The sequence below is a fragment of the Motacilla alba genome, chromosome 4, assembly GCF_015832195.1.
Source record: "Motacilla alba alba isolate MOTALB_02 chromosome 4, Motacilla_alba_V1.0_pri, whole genome shotgun sequence".
Lineage (NCBI taxonomy): Eukaryota > Metazoa > Chordata > Aves > Passeriformes > Motacillidae > Motacilla > Motacilla alba.
This window is the reverse complement of record NC_052019.1, coordinates 31,727,786-31,746,741: the sequence shown is the minus strand read 5'-3', so window position 1 is coordinate 31,746,741 and position 18,956 is coordinate 31,727,786. Positions and strand designations below refer to the sequence as shown.

The following is an 18,956-nucleotide window of genomic DNA, read 5'->3' as shown; positions in this document are numbered from 1 at the left end:
GTAGCTAGCAAAACCTACAATTACATCAAACTATATTAGTTTCCTTCTGAAAAATTTTAAACACAACTTGCAATACCATATCATAAAAATATTTCTTACTAAGGCCTCTGGGAGCCTAGTTCACAGCCTACAGTTTCAATTGTTCAATGAAGCGTTAGAGCATCCTGCACTCTACTTCATCACAACTGGAGCTTGTCTGAGAGACTTTACAGAAGCTATAGGGATTATCTAGAAAAACTGGTCGTAACATGCTGAGTATTTGAAATGTGCATGGTTTATCTTCAGAACAGAATCTGTAACTCACTTTTAATATCCATCAGTTCCTGAGCACCCTCAGGCACCAGGTCACCTGCACTCCTTTAAAGAACAAAAGACACCCACTAAGAGGTATGTCTTTTGTTGCTAGGCACTCAAACACGTGTTTGAGCCAGCAGGGTATTTTGTGGTCTAAAGCACCGGTCAGGATGACAGCAATGCTCTCTGGAGGATGCTGCTGATTCTAACAGACCACTAAGAATTGCCTCATCTTGCTTTAGGTAATGCAGTGATGCCACGCATTTCCCTGTGGAGGATGATCTCATCCTGGTGGGGGGAGATGTGGGGGGAAGAAATCACGGCAGTGCTTTAAAAATTTATGACAGATTTTTATTCTGCTCTTTGATATTATTTTCTCTGAAAGCTTAACTAAAATGAGGTTTCGACTGTAAGGAAATATAAAAAACAAGTTATTGAACAACAGCATTTTTATAATCTAGCAAAATATATTCTGTAGATTTTAGGAAGCTTATTTTATAATATTGTATCTGAAAAAAATACAATTAAAAATGAGACAGACAACAAACATAAAGGTGATGCCACAATGATCTTTACATACACTAGGTAGCAACAAACAAAGTGGCTCAAAAAGGTCCAAAGCTATGCTCTGCAAGCTACCCAAAAATGAACAATGTCTCTCTGTTCATTAATAAGAGCAAAAATACTTTCCCCTACATAAATGCAGTTGTTCTAATGCTTTTCTTTTGATAAAACAATAATAAAAACAAATAAAATAACCTTTTACTCCATTCCAGCCTAGATTTACTTATTCTATCTGGACCTAACGAAAATAAACTCACACCACCACGTGTCACCACTGCCATAAGAACCATCAGGTTTCTTTTTAAAGGAATATATATTTGAAATGAGAATCAACAACAGAAATGAATGGTATAGTGATAAAAATAATATGAAAGCTTCTGAGATGGGAGAAAGCAAATAACTAAACTGTCTTTAGTTACCAACTGGATCCTGAAATATGCAAACCACAGGAGACAACACATGTTCAGTATATATCTGCCGCTACAAAGCGGTGAGTACAGCACTATTAAAACACATGTTCAAAACAGACACCAGCAATTTAAAACATCTCCCTAAAGATAGGAAAAGGGCAGTTTTCCACATCACTGCATGAGAAAATGTCAAGCATTCAAAGAAGGTATTTTTGGTACATGAACATATACATAACATATCATGATACTAATGCAGACACGCAAATTAAAAATTTTCCCCTCTACAATGTATAACGCTAAACAATAATTATCTGACTAATAACAGAAGGAAAATATAGACGCAGACTATATGAAAAAATGAAAAACATTTGAAATATATTATTACGTTTTATGTGCGGCACTATTCCCCCCACTAAATACTGCTACCACAGACGGAAGCAGGCTGAGACCGCTCTTCCCACTGCTTCTCATCTGGATACAGTTGTTGGAAAGCCCTAACACTGGGCCAGCATTCTGATCTTCCAAAACAAACAGACTTTTAGGTACTCAGCATGAAGCTGTAAAATCAGCTGAAATTACTCCGAGTGTAGCTGGGACCCTTGAGTTATTAATTCACCTGTAGCTATTGATCAATCAGCACCGCTATAAGCAACAGCCATAGCAGGTTCCTTAACACGAAGGGCACGGTGAGTTGGTTTGAAACCTACCACCTGGCAAGCAGACACCTGAGGGAAGAACTGTGAGTTACAGGGCAAAAGACTACAGACGGCCAGCCCTATCCTTCAGCCCAGCAGGGAACAGACAGGACACAACACACCTCGGGCAACGCCTTTTCCACGCTATCAGAAGTGAGCCACAGCGCCTGCCAGGCCCCCAAGCACGCTTCTCGTCAGTACAGGCGAGGTTTAACCCGCTTTGTTCTGGAAGATCCACACACAGCTCCTGACCCCGTGTTTCCGGTTAATGCTCTACCGAGGGGTCACCAGAGAGCAGCTCAGAATAACAGCGCCTTTCTTTTCTTTTCCTTCTTTTTACCCTCTCTTTCAACAGCTTCTCCACAGAGACAGGCGGAAAAGGAACAAACTAGCTACCTCAAGCTTCTGGAAAGCTAATACCTGAGGCCCCGCGCTCTGCCCCCGGGCAGGGGAAGCGGCGGGCGCTGGGCTGGCACCGCGGCCGCTCTCCCCGGCCCGGCCCGTGGGCAAGGCCGGGGCTCATCCGCCCCCACCACCGACCCACCGACAGACCGAGCGACAGACAGACCGACCGCCGGGCCTGCGGGGCCGGGAGATCCGCGGGCAGCCGAGCGAGCGGCGCTCTCAGCCGGGCCCGCCCCAGGCGAAACGCTGCTCCCCTCCTGCTCCCCGCAGCCGACTTCCTCCGGGAGAAATACGGGCGGCCACGCGGACCGGGAGAGACACAGCCTGACCACCCCACCCCGCTTTGTTCGGCCCCGCCGCCACCGCGCCCGCATCCCGGCACCACTGCCACCCACCGGCTTCGCCGCCTGCTCCCTGCGCTCCGACCCGCGTCTCCTTGAGCCCGGCTTAGCGGAGCGCTGCTCGGCGCGGAAAAGCCCCGCCGCCGCCCGGCGCCCCCGGCCCCGCCCCGCGCAGGGCGGGCAGCGCGCTCCAATGGCGGCGCGGAGCGGGCGCCGGCGGTGAGTCCGTGCTGGCTGGGCGGCCCTGCCGTGTGGGCCCTGCCGGCGCGGAGGGAGTGTGCGAGGCCAGGCTGAGGAGGCACGGGGGGGCTGCTCTGCTCTGCTCTGCTCTGCTCTGCTCTGCTCTCCTCTCCCGGTGGAGCTCGCCGGGCCCTATGGCGGAACACTGAGCTACCGCGCCCTGCGGGCTCTGAGCGCTGAGCTGGGTCCGGCTGTCCTTGCTGCTCTTGGGTGTGAATGATGTTCAAACCCAAAGCTTGTCAGGTTTGCGCTGTTGCTTGAGTTCCTCTGCCTGCTGAAACAAATGTGTAGTTCTGGTACATTTACACTGCGTTGGTGCGGCCTCATATTAAGTGCTGTGTGCAGTTTTGGGCACCATGAGGATGGTGAAGGGCTTTGAGGGGAAGCAGCTGAGGTCACTTGGTCTGTTCATCCTGGAGGAGGCTGAGGGGAGACCTCATTGTGGTCTTCAGCATCCTTGTGAGGGGAAGAAGAAGGGGTAGGCACTGATCTCTGTAGTGACCAGTGACAGGACCCAAAGGAATGGCCTGAAGCTGTGTCCAGGGAGGTTGAGGTTGAATATTAGAAGGTTCTTCACTCGCAGGGTGGTTGGGCACTGGAACAGGCTCCCCAGGGAAGGGGTCACAGCACCAACCTGACAGAGCTCAAGAAGCATTTGGACAACATTGTTAGGTGTACATGGTGACTCTTGGAGGTGGTCATGTGCAAGGCTGGGAGTTGGATTAGAGATGATCCTTCCAACTCAGAATATTCTGTGATTCTGAAAGAATGGTGGTTTGTAAAGGAAGTGGCCATTCAGAGTAATCAGTGAGGACAATTACTAAATGAGCAGCCCCCCTCGACCTCAGTGAGTGAGATCCCTGTGGGTGGCGAGCTGTCCTGTACCATGGCAGGACCTTTCCTTGGACAGGTCCTTCTCTTTTTGCCCACCTGCATAGTGACTGTCCCTGGCTGCCCACAGACCTGCCTTGCACAACAGCACTCTGACACTGAGGGCTGATTTTGGCTTCATCATCAACTTTCAGGTCAGTTAGTTTTATATTTGTACATTGACCTTCAGTAGCAGAAGTCAGATGACATTGGAAGCTGTGTATTCCAGCTTATCATAACAGGTACTAACCTACTTTTTCAGGCCTTATCACTTGGTCTGATATGCTGAGTTTTGCACTTGAAATTTTAATTTGAGGAGCAGGTTGTCCAGAGGAGCTGTGGAGTCTCCTCCACTGGAGATACTCAGGAGCTGACTGGAACAATCCTGTGCCACGTGCTCTGGGATGACCCTGCTTGAGCAGGGAGGTTGGACCACATGACCCACTGTGGCCCCTTCCAGCCTGAGCCATTCCGTGATTCTGTAATTATAGAGGCCACTTCCTCTATGAGGAGGGCAAGATGAACATTTCTTGTTGGGAAGATGAGTAGTGTTTGTTAATGTGCCACTCATCAGCTCAATGTAGGGATAGCTAGGCTAATTTCCACTAACGTTAAGGAATTTAATGTGTTCTTGTAAGGCTGAATCAGTTGCTGGGAGAAAATCTCATGGATTTATTTGTGTCAAGGACCGTGAATTCTGCCATTGAACTATGTTGCATGATACACACCAGCCAGGAAACAAGTGTAATGTTATTTTGAGTAGCAGTTGATTTGCATGCCTCAGCTTCAGTTGTCAGCAGGTGTGGGTAATATGCTTTGTCGTTATCATGAGAAGTAGTCTTCCATAAAATAGAAAAAATGAAATAGAAAGTTCTTTAAGTCATTGCTCAGGAGACATTTTTCCAGGCTGTCCATGCAGTCATTCTGTTGAGTCAATAACACTGAAGTCCAAACATGTTGGTGACAAAATTTCTTTCAGTCAAGTCAAACAAAAATTAGTACTGCCCTTACTTCTGGTGGGACATAAGAGAGGAAGATGAAGTGAGAATTTCCCAGTGCACTCAGAAGGCTGGTCTGTGTTAGCTGCATGTGTTCTCAATAGATGTGTTGTGTTATAGTTCACACAGGAATTGAATTTGCCTTGAAAAGACTTGACATGTTGGACTCTTGAGGGACTGAGTGTTTGGACTGCAAGAACCATGATAGGTTCCAGTTTAAAGTAAAGGTCACCTCCCTTCTCCCAGGTTCAGGTATCCTCCCAGCTGTGTTTCTGGAAAAATACGGCCTGATATAACTAGAAAGTTTAAAATTAATAAAGAATTATGGGGCTTCTCCTTTGCTTTCCTTTTTTAATGGTCACCTTGTGGGATAATGCTGATGTAGGGATGTCTTTTGCAGCCAGTCAATTTATAGCCAGCAGCATCAAAATGAAACAGAAAATTTTGTTAGCACTTCTGAGAAATGCTGATTGCTATCTATAATCTAACTTTTCATTCCTAGAGAAGAAACTAAGAGCACAAAAAAGGAGTGAAGAAAATGCACAGGTCAGAAGATGGACAAGGGGGATAGAGGTAATATGTTTGACCCCTGTGAGAGAAAAAACATTCTCTTTTTAGACTTGATGCAGGCACTGACTGTCCAGACACTGGCAGGCTTAGAACAGTGGGCAGAAATGTAAGTGTCCGGGAACTTCTGCTGTGAAAAACTTGGAGGGGGAAATGAGAGGATCTAAAATTTGGGCTTTGGGGCTCCACAAGAGTACTTAAATACTTAAATTTCCCTTGTGGATCCAGCTTGTTTGAAGGTTTGAATACTTTTGAGTATTCTCAGTTTCATTTTTATCTTTCACTGCAACCTAGGAGCTGTTAGGAGAACCAAATGGTTGTGCTGGGCAGAACAGGAAGATTCCTCTTCATGTTTGTTACTTCTTGCCTCTCTTCCTCTGTTTCAGAGTTTCCTGGCAATGCTTTTTACTGATTTGCAAGTGTTCCACTTACAGCTAATTGTACCTATGTGTGTTTATGCTTTACTACATTACTCTGCAGCATTTGGATTACTTTATGGGACTAGAGGCTTAAAGGTTGCAAGATAGCAGGAGTTACTGCGTGCTTCTATTTCTTGAAAAAAGATAAGATTGCTATTTTAAGGTTGTGAAAATTACATGAGCTTTTAAAGCAGGTGAAAGTATGAGTGATCAATAGCAAAGGTCAGCAGTGGAGAATGGAGCCCTCATTTTGGATTTCAGCTCTTTTACTTCAAGATATAGACCTCAGAGCTAAAGTCACTGAAGTCTTAACTCCTCCTATGAACTCAAATACTGTACTACCCATATAAATGAGCTCATTTGTCTCCCCAGCCATAAAGGAAAAATATTTTTTTACTCTTAGTATTTTTTTACTTCTTACTGATGTTATGTGCCTAGTCAACAGTTTGAATACTTTCTGAGGAGTGTAACACCATTCTGTAGACAAAAATGAAAATTCCTAGGCGGCCTTTCACTGTCTTTATTCTATTGTGTTTATCTCTGATAGTGTTAATGTGAAGCTCTTGTACTTCCAAAGCAGTGTAGAGACATTTAATATTAAAATGAGTATCATAGCGAGGTTGGGTGTTGATTTGGAATATTGGCTACTCCCAGTTAATTAATAAATTACATTCCACAAGACCAGAATCAAAAGCAGTGAGGAGTACAGGATATATTCAAATTAAAATTGCCTTTAAAATGGATTGATACTGATTTGATATCTGTAATTGCTTTAGGAGAAATTAAGAGAAAATGGCAAGAAAGACTGAAGAAAGTGGAAGAACTAGCATCTTACTATGAAAGAAATCCTCTTCCTACAGTTTATAGACCAAGACTGTCCAAACCCTCTATGCCATCCTCTGTTTGGAAAATATTTTCTCGACAGGCTGAAGCTTTTAATTATGTAAAAACCTGCAAAGAGGTATATTATGTGTTAGGAAAATGTCTCTACTCCTTATATACTTTCAAGACTGAACATCACTTAAAATTGCTGTTGGCAAGTGAAGTCTTTATCAATTTACAAAATGTTTTTCTTCCCAGTCCTGAAACTGCAAGTATTTTTTTGTCCTTGTAGGTCACATGTCACTGGAGGTCCCTCTAAGTTGAAGAACTAGTTCTGTTCTAACATACAAGTTGATATGTGGTGTTAACTTTGAACAGTAAAAGTGCTTTTTGGGAACATTGTAGTGATAAATTTGCTCCTTCTCAAGATGAACAGGCTGTCAGGGTGGGCAGGACAAGGGGAAGATAGTGAGAATTGAGGAGGAAGGAAGAGGAGGAAAGAAATGTGGAAAAAAAAGAGACCAAGAAGAGACAGAGACTAAATAACAATACAACTCTCCTGTGGCAGCTGATTAGCAAGTTCAGATGATTAGAAGTGATTAGCCAAATAAATATTGTGGAAGTTATCTTCTGTTTTCAGTTTAACACTTTTCAAATTGATTGCTGTTTTTAAAGAAAGTATTGTCTTTTTCTCCGCACTGTTTCAGGTATTTAAGTAATCCTGACAGCCTGTTTTCCAGAATGGGCTCTCATTGCCTTGGCAGTAGTTTTTTTTCTATTTTCTTCTCAGATTTCCGTTTTTGGATCTAAACAACATAATGTCTGAAGAGTATTTGCCCATAAAGCTGATACTGCCATCATGTCCATGAGGCTGCTCCTTTCAGGACCTTGTTCCTCCTCCCTTTAGATCCACTTGATACTGATCAGAAAAAACAAGAGTTTAAAGAGAAAACAGTTTAAATTGCTGCACAGCAAAGAAAAGCTTTAAAGGTTTACCCATGTAACTGAAATCAGAATGATGTTCTAAATTAGAACTAGATGCTACTGAGCGTGGAAAAGGATAAGTGATCTGTTTATAGTTCTCTAGGATTTACTAACCTTTAACTGATGCCAAGCAGGAACTTAGGAAGATTTAAACTGGTTTCTTGAATAAAACTAACAAAAAAATTCAATGTTTTTACTTGAAAAGGATGTTCATGTGTTTGCTTTGGAAAAGAACTCACAGAGTGGACAGAGGTTTTACCTTGTGACAACATATGAAGAGCTTTGGTTTTATTACACGTGAGTATTTGAGAAGGTGCCCTGTGTGTTACTAAAAGTTAGTGGTGTACTGGATATCCTACCTAGTAAGAGCTATCAGTGGATAGGTGTTCCCAGGGGCCATCTGCTGCTCTGAGTAGCACGGAGCTGTAATGGGTTACCTCACGTTTCATCTTGGCAATGGGAAAAATCTCCATGAGGACAAAACAATATATTCTATAGCGGGTTTCAACTTTATTTTGAGTAGCAAGTTGCCATTATTTCCTGTGAATTAAGCACACTGTCTGTTGAACTGAAATTTATTAACAGTAGGTTTGTTTTTGCTGCCAGCTTTCCTCAGGGGATCATACCAACACATGACAAAAACATACTTCTCTGACTAGTCATACACCAGTTTCAGTGGGCGTTAATGCAGATGTCTGGAAACTGATTTATGGGTTTGCATTTGCATGATGTAGTTCCAAGTACTGACAATTCAGTCATGTACTAAACTTTTCCTCCCATTTGTTTCTTTTACAATAAACATTTGGCTATGAAGTGAAAGAAATCTGGGTCAATTTTTTCACATAAAGCCTGATTTTTTTCTGAAATTGATAATGGGATTATTTTTAATTTAGTTAGTAAAAACTCCATGTAATCTCTTTGTTTGTGCTAAAGACATATGAGTGATAACTTAAGTTTTTTACTGTAGTTTACATAGTTCCTTGAATTCTCAGCATTTCTGTATGTATTGTAAGACTAGGGGGACATGGAGAGGAGAGTACTCTACAAAATTAAATTCTAGGCCAGATAATCTTTGCTGATATTTGATGCTGATGTTAGTTGGAAATTTTTCAAAGCGTTATAGGACTACTACATTTTTAAAATATGGATGCTGATTGCAGAATAAAATATGTGGGATCCTTGTTTGCAACTGATAAGCATGTTTATCATGCTCATAATGTTTATCATGAGAGGTTGTGATTTGTTCTTGTTTCTCCTTAGCCAAGGTTACAAAACAAGTCTTATGCATTGCTATGAAGTAATTCCTGAAAACGATGCTTGCAAACTTTATTTTGATTTGGAGTTTTACAAACCAGCAAATCCTGATGCAGATGGCAAGAGCATGGTCATGAAGTTAATTGAGGTAAACTGGAGCAAAGTCATGCTGTGGATGAATATGAATTCATTATTAATTCAATATGAAACCAAAGTATTTACCACTTTATATTGATTATGCTATAGTAAAATTAAAAGAATTGCAGATCCGGTGATTATTGTTAATTAAGTAAAAATACTATTTTAATTAAAGCAAGGGTTTAATCTAAGTGAGAGACAAAAAATTTAACTGAGAGACAAAAGTAAAGAATGATGGCTGTTGGACTGTTTGTATTCATGGTAGGTTTACTTTTGAAGATTGTTTTATGTGCTCTGCCAGTTCAAAGCTGTAAAACTGAAGGAATGTTTAGGTACTCTTTAAAGTAGCATCAATAAAAGTTCCATTCATATATTCCTCAGTTCATTCCCTTTGCCTAATGCTGCATTCGTATATCAAGGCTTAGATGAATCTCTCCTGAAAGTTTCTTTAGGTGACAGTTCATTGTAATTTAGTTAAACGATGATGTAGAGAGCATCATGTGACTGTACTTAGCAATTCGGTACCTAAAATTAAATACCTTTGCTAGTTATCAATTTTATTAAATAGTGCAGTTTCCATTTCATTGCAATTTTTTTTTTTTGTAAATGAGCTCTCTGCAAGTTCAGTATGGCATTCATATGTTCTTAGAAGAATATCTTCTGTTTTAATAAGATCTCATTGTGAGTGGATGTCTGTGAGACTTCTGTCACCTACATGTCTCTAGCTAGAAGTGAACAAAAGTAGACGATTATTGAGGTAATTCCTTCATAAAGAACCCTTCATTGATACACAATCTGGAGAGGTTTATCTGCTGTGGATTTCCACACTGAAATGTAGAGATTCCTCAGGTTAAGAAGAGGATTTTGGATTTGCTGGGTGGAGGATCTGAGTTGCTAAAACCCAAAGCTTCCAGATCTTCAGGTTCTGGGTCCCAGTCCTAAACATGAGTAATCACTAGCTTGATTTATGAAAGGGTTTTTTTAGAGCTAATTTAGAGTGAGATCTGTTTTCTGCTTAGTTATTGTTCATTGGGTAACCAATGAATTAGCTAAATCATCACAGTGAATTAGCTCACCAGTCCTGGGTATCATGACAGCCTCCATCTCCCACTCCTGGCGAGTCTGCATTGCAAACATTGTCGCTGTGGGTGTGAACTGCTTTGTGGTGGAAAACAACCCGCAGGGTAAAGCCTCCTAACCAGACTTTGACCTGAGAAACTGGAAGTCTTCTCAGCTTATCACTGTTACTTGAGTGTTAAGTGACTTGCATATTTAAGGAAAGGAAGTCTATGTCAAACTTGGTTAAAACTTGATATGGGTTAGTTTGAATTAAATTATTTGTATGCTCAAAATGAGGGGAAAAAAAAAAGGAACTTCAGAAAAATGTAGAATCTGAATTTGTTAGGTTTTGTAGATACAACTACTAGAGTAAACCAACATAATTACTGTTTATAATTTCAGCTTGTCAGCCAAAAATTAAAAGAATTTTATGATGTAAATTGTTCATCAAAAGATGTCTTGAACTTGGATTCCAGTACTGATGAAAAATTTAGTCGGCATTTAATTTTTCTACCCCAAAAGACTGTATTTAAGGATAACACTCATATTGGTAAGTGTGTTCTTTTCTCTTACACCTAGAAATAAAAAGTGAGGTTTTGACTTTATACAGTGCCATCTCCCATATGAGTATGTATTTTAATGGAATTATATGTGGAAACAAATATGTATTCCCAGCATACACATAATTACTCTCTATTTCATTAAGCCTCATTTTTTTCTCATCTTCTACTTTCTTGTCCTATAATTAGCATGTGTTTACAAAATCGTAACTTTTTTTTGTGCCTGTATGTTTTATTTACAAAAATACTGATTTCAATGAAACTGGCAAGTCTATAACTCCTTAATTTTCAGGTTAATGTCAGTCTTAACAATTAAAGCTGCTGGTTTTTGCTCTAAATACAGTTAATTTCTGCTCAGCACATTGTCAAAAAGGCAGGACAAAGATGATTTCAAGCCACGTGTGCATAAGAGAAAGCTGAAAGCAATTTTCGTTGTTTATATGTCAGGATTTCTCAGATATGGCAACTCCAGCCCAGAGAATTGCCAGTTTAGGGTTGTCTTGACTCATTTGTGTGCCCCAGTAGTCCTGTAATGATTTATTAGGGATGATTTTGATGCTTGATATGCTGAGTCATTCTGCTGATATGTAGCATGGGAGGAACAGTATTTCATATTCATTCATGTTCCCCATGGAAACTTCACCCAACAAGTGCAGAATCATCCTTGCCAGTATTCCTTCCACTTCCTAGTTTTTTTCCCCACATCTGAAATTATTATCTTCCCTTGCTTTCTCCCTAGAACTAATTTGGCCATGGTTTTTATTTGTCTGTCTTTGGTTACCATGTAGCAGAGCCTGGAGTTACAATGGGAGTCGAATTACAATACTGGGAGTTTGAAAAGTCATTGCAAAATATTTTGTAGAAGTAATTTTTTGTTTAAGTAAGCTTGACCAAAGCTCTTACAGCAGTAAATACACCATGAAGCTGCAAGTAAACACTTCAATCATTCTGAAAGTGAAATTAGGGAAATCAGTAGTGAGGGGGACAACCACAACCTTTTTATAATCCTAAATCCGAATTTGTTAGTATTTAGGTTTTGGTTTTTTTTTTTTTAAGACATTTAGTACAAATTCTTGCGAGGCATTGGTTTCTCAGTCACTGGCCAGAACCATTCTATACAATGGGCTAGTCAAAAGATTTCTTTTTAAAAATCCAGAAGGGCTAAAAAGACCCTGAACTTCAACCACTTCCATCTTGGCTGGTTTGAAAACATGTTTAGAAGAACAGAATGTAGAAACTCTCTACGTTCTTTCTTGACTCATAAATGATGTCTCCTGCTTCTGGCCTTTCTTGGTTGTTTTTAAGGTAACTTTGTGAGAACCATTTTGCAGCCTGCCATAAGATTAATGGAGAGTGGGGCTGCTGTGATTCCAACCGAAGAAGCAGGGAATGTTTTCCAATGTTCTGCAGGAGCTGGATTCGATGGCTCTCTTACAAACCTCACAGCTGTTGAAGATGATTCTAAAGACAGGCCAGCCATTGCTCATGAAACAAAGGATATGGAAATGCCACACCAGGGAGAAAATTTGGATTTTTCCTTCCTAATAGTAAACGATAAAGAAGGCAACAAGCAGCTTTTTGTGGATCTAGGTAAGTATAAGTGTTTTTAAACCTCTTTGGGATGCAGCAAAGGTTAAGAATGAAATGTTCCTTAATCTTCGATTAGTGTTGTCCCTATGGTCAGACTTTAAATACATGCTGAAACTGTCATTGTAAGGGCTGTGCTTTAAAGGAGCCTTAGATTCATGCTCTATGGAACTTCTTATATTACTACATTTAATTATTTTGTTATGAAGTTTAAAGTAGTTCTTTCCACACAAGACAATTTTTTTTTCCCTTAAGGGCTTAGTGTTCCCATTTGGATTGAAAGAAGATAGCATATATTGCATTTTGTTATTTCAGTTGAATTAGAAGCTGCTTAATAAAGGAACAAGCCTTACAGGCATGGCTTTCTGTATTCTTCTACATGTATGAATTGAGCCTTCTTTCCCTGTTTGGAATGGCAGCTGTTAGCTTTCAGTGATGGAATAATAGAAATTTTGGATTGGGCACTTCATGGCCCAGCTGGGCATATCCTGATCATGGTATTAAAGTGTTACAAATCTCCAGAAGCACAACTCCCATAGTCAATCTGGAGTTTGAAAGTTCCACCCTTCTTTAACTCCATATCTGTTTTTTTTGCTTTTTACCTCATCTCAGGGAAATGAAAATAGCTTAGCACGCTTTTGCACAGCAGTGTGTTACACATTTCAGGACTTTACCTTGGGTTTTTTCTTCAGACTCTCTCGAAGAACCTCCATTCCTTCAAATTCTTCTCATGGAATTCAGGATCACTTTTATTGTGGGCCTCTTCAGTATGTCTGATCTATTGAAATGGAATCCCAAAGTTGGCTACAGTAGGCTTCTCTGTTACTGAGTCAGAAAGGTTACTTTCACCTACTGTTCAAAATTCCTTCAGGCATATTTGCAAATGGAATTTAAATCAAAACAATTTGTTTCCTGTCTCACTTTTTAAGAATTTGATGTTAGTTTTCCATAATTAACCATCCTCAATATGTATGTTATACTCCTTACCTCAAAATTGGAAAGCTAAAGTGAAAATTGCTGAACTACTGAATTATATCATGAGGCTGCAGTGACAGAAAGCTTTGTGATGTTCTTCTTTTATGAGCCTTCTCAATCAATTATTAGATAGATTATGCAATGTTAAGATACCTGATCGTTGTTTTGTTCTTTGTTTTTGAGATTGGAATTAGGGTTTCCGGATACATGCCTCAGAAAAGCTGTGAAGCAGTCCACAGAAAACAGAAAGTTTGATTAAGTTCTTTCTGGTTAAAATAATTGTGCAGCTTTTTGGGCTCAGTTGTATTTCACAAAGTTATTGTGAAAGAACCAATTTCTTGTACTGAAGGGAAACTTTTAACAGTAATAATGTCAGAATGATTAAAGTGCCTACATAGAGATGTTGAGCATTTGTCTTGTTTATTCTGTAACATAAAAGTGTACGTGTGTGCATGATCTTGCTTTGTTGCATTTCTTCTATGGGCTGTGAGCCATTCATAGAAGAAATGTTCTTGTCCATTCATTAGACTCTCAGCGGGGCCTAAGGAAAATGGTTTAATTTACAAGTGCTCAGTATGTTAATTCCTAGGCAGCACTGCCATGTTAAAAAATATCTGTTTTCCTGTAGGAGTTTATACAAAGAATAGAAATTTCCGGATGTATAAGTCATCAAAAGCAGGAAAAAATGTGATTCTGAAGATAGCAGAGGATAATAAATTTATCCCCAGCTGTGAAAAGGGCGTTTCCTTGGAAGAAGCATATTTTCTTTCCTCTTTAATCTGCAACATCGGGTAATTACTTAATTCCAGTCAAATGTAGTGTATTTTTAAATATATATTTTAAAGATAATTCTCCTGTAGCAGTTACAAATAACTATTATGAATAAGCAATTATTCAATTAACATTGTTACAGTGTAATTTAGGAGTTCCTAGAAGAATTTCTTGGTTTTGAAGAAAAGAATTTCTTGGGAGTCCTGTTCTCTTGTTAAACCTGCCTTCAAATCTGTTACAGCCTCTGAATTGTGCCTCATTTCTCTATACGCACTCAAAATGCCAAAACATCACCATCGTTAAGTTTGGTCAGATTCTGTGTAGTTCTGGAAGCAAAACTTAACAGATTTCTAGTCAGTTAAATATAAGAAGATGGAATATTTTTCAAAGTAGGATAAGAAATACAAAGGGTTTCTGTCCGTGGTTTTTTGCATACCAGATTTCCCATTTGATGCAGACCCCTCCGTAGGTTGGGTACTTGTACAGACAATAATCAAGTTTTCTATTTCTTATCAAACCTCTGATATGTCATACCTTATCTTAAGAAGATCCTAATCATTGCTGTAGCAGAAAGGTTAAAATAGTATTAATATTTTTATTGAAAACAGGTATCTCTTCTGACTTCAGGTTTTATATCCTGAAATATTCATTATCCTGAAGTGATGCCAGTAAACCGCACAGTGTATTCAGATCACAGGCATCAGCTGAATCCACCATAAATATGGATGAGAAATTCTGCTGTGTTGAATTTAGACTGCTGTTATCATCTGGCTTCCAGTTAGCAATATGGCAAGGAAATGCATGCAGTTCATTGTAGAGAGAAAAAAATAAAATGAAACCTTCCAAGGGTATATTTGCATAAATACTGCATCTAGAGTAGGAGTGTGCACCAGCAGTCCTTAAATGGGTGGGTCCTGGGACTCCGGTCAGGAACCAAATGTTGCTGCTGGGGAGGAGGAACCCCTGTCCTGGGGTGGCAGTCAGGCCAAGGCCAGAAGGGAAAGTGCTGCAGGAACTGGGAAAGGTGCACAGTGAATCACAGGCTGGTCAAGGTTGGCAGGGACCCCTGGAGGTCTCCTGGCCCACCCCTGGGGGATGTTACAGGGAGTTATATTGTACTATGTTACGCTGTAAGAATCTTACTCTTCTCTCTGTATTCTCCCCTTTCTTTAGGGCGAGTGATGATATTAAAGTTCTGTCATCTGGCTTTTCAGAGGACGAGAGAAAAATGTCTGCTTTTTTAAACAGTAAAACTACCAGAAGCAGCAGAGGTACCTCAAGCCTTTCCTACTGCATAGAAAAAAATGCTCTTAATGTGGATGTTCTGTGACTTGTACACGTGGTAATTTCTGGGAGGGCCCTTCGTCAGCTGCCTTTCTGCAGGAGGCAGAGTACATCTGCACTGAAGGATGCTCTGCAGCACCTCAGCACTGCTGACCCTCCCTCCTGTACCACAGCTGTCTTGCTTTGTCCCAGCTCCCTCTGCACCTTGGGGGTGAGGAGTAGCACTTTAACGACCTACAAGAAAGTAACAGTGGCTTTATCCTTGGTTTTACTTAGGAGTGTGATGTGATTCATGTACATTTTCTGCCTATGGTCTATATCAAGTGTGTTACAATGGCATACTACAGTGGCAAACCCTCTAACAGTGTGTGTTTGTGGCCTTTGGTTTAACAGATCCCATGGAAGGTTACCAGGGTTCGCCGTATCCAGAAATTGATAACTTTGTTCGTGCTTTGGTTAATAAAGATGGGCTACAAGGAGGTAAAGAGACCATCTTACTATTTACAAATGAGTCTTCTGCAGCACTATTTCCAAAGAATTTAAAGATTTTTTTTCTCCTCAGGGATACGACAGTGGAGTTACTTCTCTCTCAAAGAACTACTTATTTATGATATTTCTGGTTACCGTTGGTGTGAAAATATCGGAAGAGCTCACAAAAGTAACAATATAATGTATGTTCTTTAGCTATTCAGTTTTAAACAGCTTTATTTATTTTCCTGTTCAACCGTTGTTCTCTAGAAATGCTGAAAAAACTCTAATGGATAGAATCAGCAACTGTTACAACTTCTCCTGTCTTGCTTTGTGGAGATACAATGTTTTAATTACAAAAAAAAAAAAAAACACCCACAAAACCAAAGAAACTATTGATCTCCTCCCCGAGTTTACTTTGTGGTAACTGGACTTTTATTTCTAATAATTCTATGAAGTAATCTTCATGGTACTTAAAATATGGGCCCAAAGGTGCTAACATAAAAGTCAGAGTATGTTAAAGCTATTAAACAGTACTAAGTTTTGATACATCCCAGCTAGGAAGCTGAAAAATAAGAAAGCATGCAGACTGCTTTTAAATTAATTTCCAGTGCTTCTTAAATTACATTCTTACATTACTAAAATGACTCTGTCATTTTAATAATTGAGAATTGCCATTTTAGAATGGTAATTCCTGCCACATGAATCAAGATGAGGTTTGCTAGTGACTCTACAAGGACTCAGACGTCCTATAGTTTTAGCAAAATAAATGATGTAAAGTCATTTTTTTAGATTCTGTTAGAATTGCAGTATATAATTAGTATGAATATTTTAACTTAGAAATAATTTTATGTAACATTTAAAAATCACTGAAACATAAGGAATGTTGTTTCTGAGAAACAAGGGTATTCAAAAAACCCCACAGCTGGATGAACTTGCTGTTTCTCAAGCAAGTTGCCTGAAGTTTGGTGTTTCTAAAGCACAGTTGAAAAAGCTGGGTGGCCTAATCAGTTGACAGAAAATAGTGATTTTATGTGGCTTTTATAATGAAATTATCTGTAACAGCAGCAGCAACAAAATCTTATCTTACAGTTAAGTCCCATATGCTAAACTTAATTTGATGACTTTCTCTTCCAAGCTTAATGTAATGAAATTGACTAAATTTCACTTTCAGATGTTAGTCTTCAAAGTTTAATTCTTTAAACTTAAGAAACCTGAAGTTTACAAAAAATTGTGCAAAACAAGTATGTAGTAAGTATTGCCAAGAGTATGAAAGCAATGTCCATAGCTGAGGACAAACAAAACCTCTTCATTTAGTATTAAGTTTCCTACCATATGAATTCACTTCATTTATGTACTGTTACTAAAAAACTAAATGATTTCCTTCTTAGGATTCTGGTAGATTTAAAGAACGAAGTCTGGTATCAAAAGTGTCACGATCCTGTCTGCAGAGAACAAAACTTCAAATCACAAAGTATGTAGCCTGTGATCTCAATTATACTTAATACGTTTTGGAATGTTAACTTTAATTAATGTCTTATATTTGATTAGGTTTCCCATTGCCGCCTGGGATATGCCTCCCATCTCTTTTCAAAGAGGTACGTTTTTGTCCTGTTGAGATGTTGAAGTTCTTATGAGGCTCTGGAACTCCTTGGATATTCCCACTAACATCCCAGTCTGCTGGGAGAGCTCCACACACTGTTACAGGGGTATAGAAGAGGTTCCCAGAGCAGCTGTGCTGGTGTGGTAGCTCCATATGTTCCTTTTTAAGTTCTCCAGCAATGCTAAGTTACTGGAATTGTCTAACTTCACCTGGGACTAAAACCTTTCTGTTCCGATGTGAACAGCAATTCCCAATGTCTAAGCCACAAGGTTGCTCCAGGTGCAGAACAGAGAAACTGCCCAAGTTTAGCTCTGCTGTGCATGTCTGATTTCATGCAAGGTAAAACAGAACTGGTTCTGGAACACTAGAGTCAGTCAGAGTCACATGTAAGCCAGCGACCCTCATTTCTGAAGTTCATTTATCTCCATTGTAGTGTACTAAAGCAGCACGTTTCCCCAAACAGGCAAATTATTTAAACTGACCTGATCCTGCACCTAGACTCTACGCCCTGAACAGACAAGTTTTTTCACTGCTTAGGCAATAAGAATTGGTATTTTTTCAACTTTTAAATTTAACTATACAGCTCTAAGTATCATACAGCAGAATGGCACGTTAAGCTCTACTCAAGCAGCTCATCCATAGCTGTTTTCATAAAGTGTCATTTAACTGTATTTTCAGGTCCTGACAGTATCTTTGAACAGATACTTAAGTTAGTCATAACCTTGTATTATTTCATGAAGCTGTATTCAACAGGCTACTTGTAGGGTGCTAGAAAAACAGTGGATTTCTACTCCTATGAAAATAGGCTTCCACAGGTTAATGTGGCTATATATGAATATGCTGGTAAATCTTGTAGTGTTGGCCAGCTTTCTGCAGTGTCCATTCTGTGTGACAGCACAAACTTCAAACGTGCAGAGCAGTTGAAGGTATCAAGAGTATTTGCATATGAAATAAGTAGTGTTCTTGTTTCTCAAAGGAAGGAGAGTCCACGCTAATGGATGAGAGGGGGCACACAGAAGGAAAAGTAAATCCACATTCTAATGTGTCAGACTCGTCAAGAAGCTCAGTATCTGCAGAGAACAGCTGGTCTCAAGACTTCCTGTTGTCAGACAGTGAGTGGGAAAACACAAGTGACGATGCCTGTTTCCTAGAAGCTGCTGAAGATGTGGAACTAGCTGAAGCTGCAGATGACAGTCTGAATTATGCCATGGAAGAAATCCCAGATGAAGTTCTCTTGGAAGCTCTGAGGAAAGAAGACCTCTACACCAAAGAAGGCAGCTAAGCACAGGCCTGGCCAGCAGTGAATGACACTTGTGTGGCACAGGCTGGTGTGAAGGGTCCTGCGGGGTGGTTCACAAGCACCACTCCAGGGCTGCAAGACAAAGAGTGGAGTGCCTGGGTGAACTTCAGCAGGCAGGAGGAGATCATGGAAGATTACGTGGGGGCTGAAGAGAACTGGACTAAAATATTCATTATGAATGCTGCTCCAAGCTTAGCACTTTTATCGCTCTTTGTTGTACAGTTTCTGTTTTGTTAGTTGTATGTCCAAGTTTTATTGAGAAGCCAACAAAACAGACTTCTTATTTCCATAAACAAGATTAAATAATTTATTTCAAATGCAAATTTAATAAAAATATTTGTTTATTCA

At 39.9% G+C, this 18,956-nt stretch overlaps 2 protein-coding genes across 7 annotated transcripts in view; one reads left to right on the top strand and one right to left on the bottom strand.

The window, feature by feature from the left end:
- Positions 1–2,897, bottom strand: part of CASP3 (caspase 3) — a 12,283-nt gene extending 9,386 nt beyond the window's left edge. Inside the window, exon 1 of the mRNA XM_038134350.1 lies at positions 2,764–2,897. The gene's annotated coding sequence lies outside the window, so the exon portion shown is untranslated. The remainder of the gene's footprint in view (positions 1–2,763) is intronic.
- PRIMPOL (primase and DNA directed polymerase) lies at positions 2,792–18,956 on the top strand. 6 transcript variants are annotated; one of them, XM_038134341.1, is made up of 14 exons: positions 2,792–2,928; positions 5,320–5,390; positions 6,580–6,764; positions 7,815–7,906; positions 8,870–9,011; positions 10,463–10,610; positions 11,926–12,210; positions 13,811–13,973; positions 15,127–15,224; positions 15,628–15,717; positions 15,800–15,908; positions 17,097–17,179; positions 17,257–17,303; positions 18,285–18,956. In XM_038134341.1, the coding sequence occupies exons 2-14, from the start codon at positions 5,372–5,374 to the stop codon at positions 18,588–18,590; spliced, it is 1,767 nt and encodes a 588-aa protein (XP_037990269.1). In that variant the 5' UTR covers positions 2,792–2,928; positions 5,320–5,371; the 3' UTR covers positions 18,591–18,956. The 6 variants fall into 6 exon arrangements, with proteins under 6 accessions (XP_037990269.1, XP_037990272.1, XP_037990274.1 ...); XM_038134344.1 differs by having other exon boundaries at positions 2,793–2,928; positions 15,631–15,717; XM_038134342.1 differs by lacking the exon at positions 2,792–2,928 and adding an exon at positions 3,028–3,192.

Coding starts and splice junctions, on each gene's coding strand:
- PRIMPOL (XM_038134341.1), top strand. Junction 15,909..17,096: donor CACAAAAGTAACAATATAAT/GTATGTTCTTTA, acceptor TTTCCTTCTTAG/GATTCTGGTAGATTTAAAGA. Junction 17,304..18,284: donor TCCCATCTCTTTTCAAAGAG/GTACGTTTTTGT, acceptor TGTTTCTCAAAG/GAAGGAGAGTCCACGCTAAT.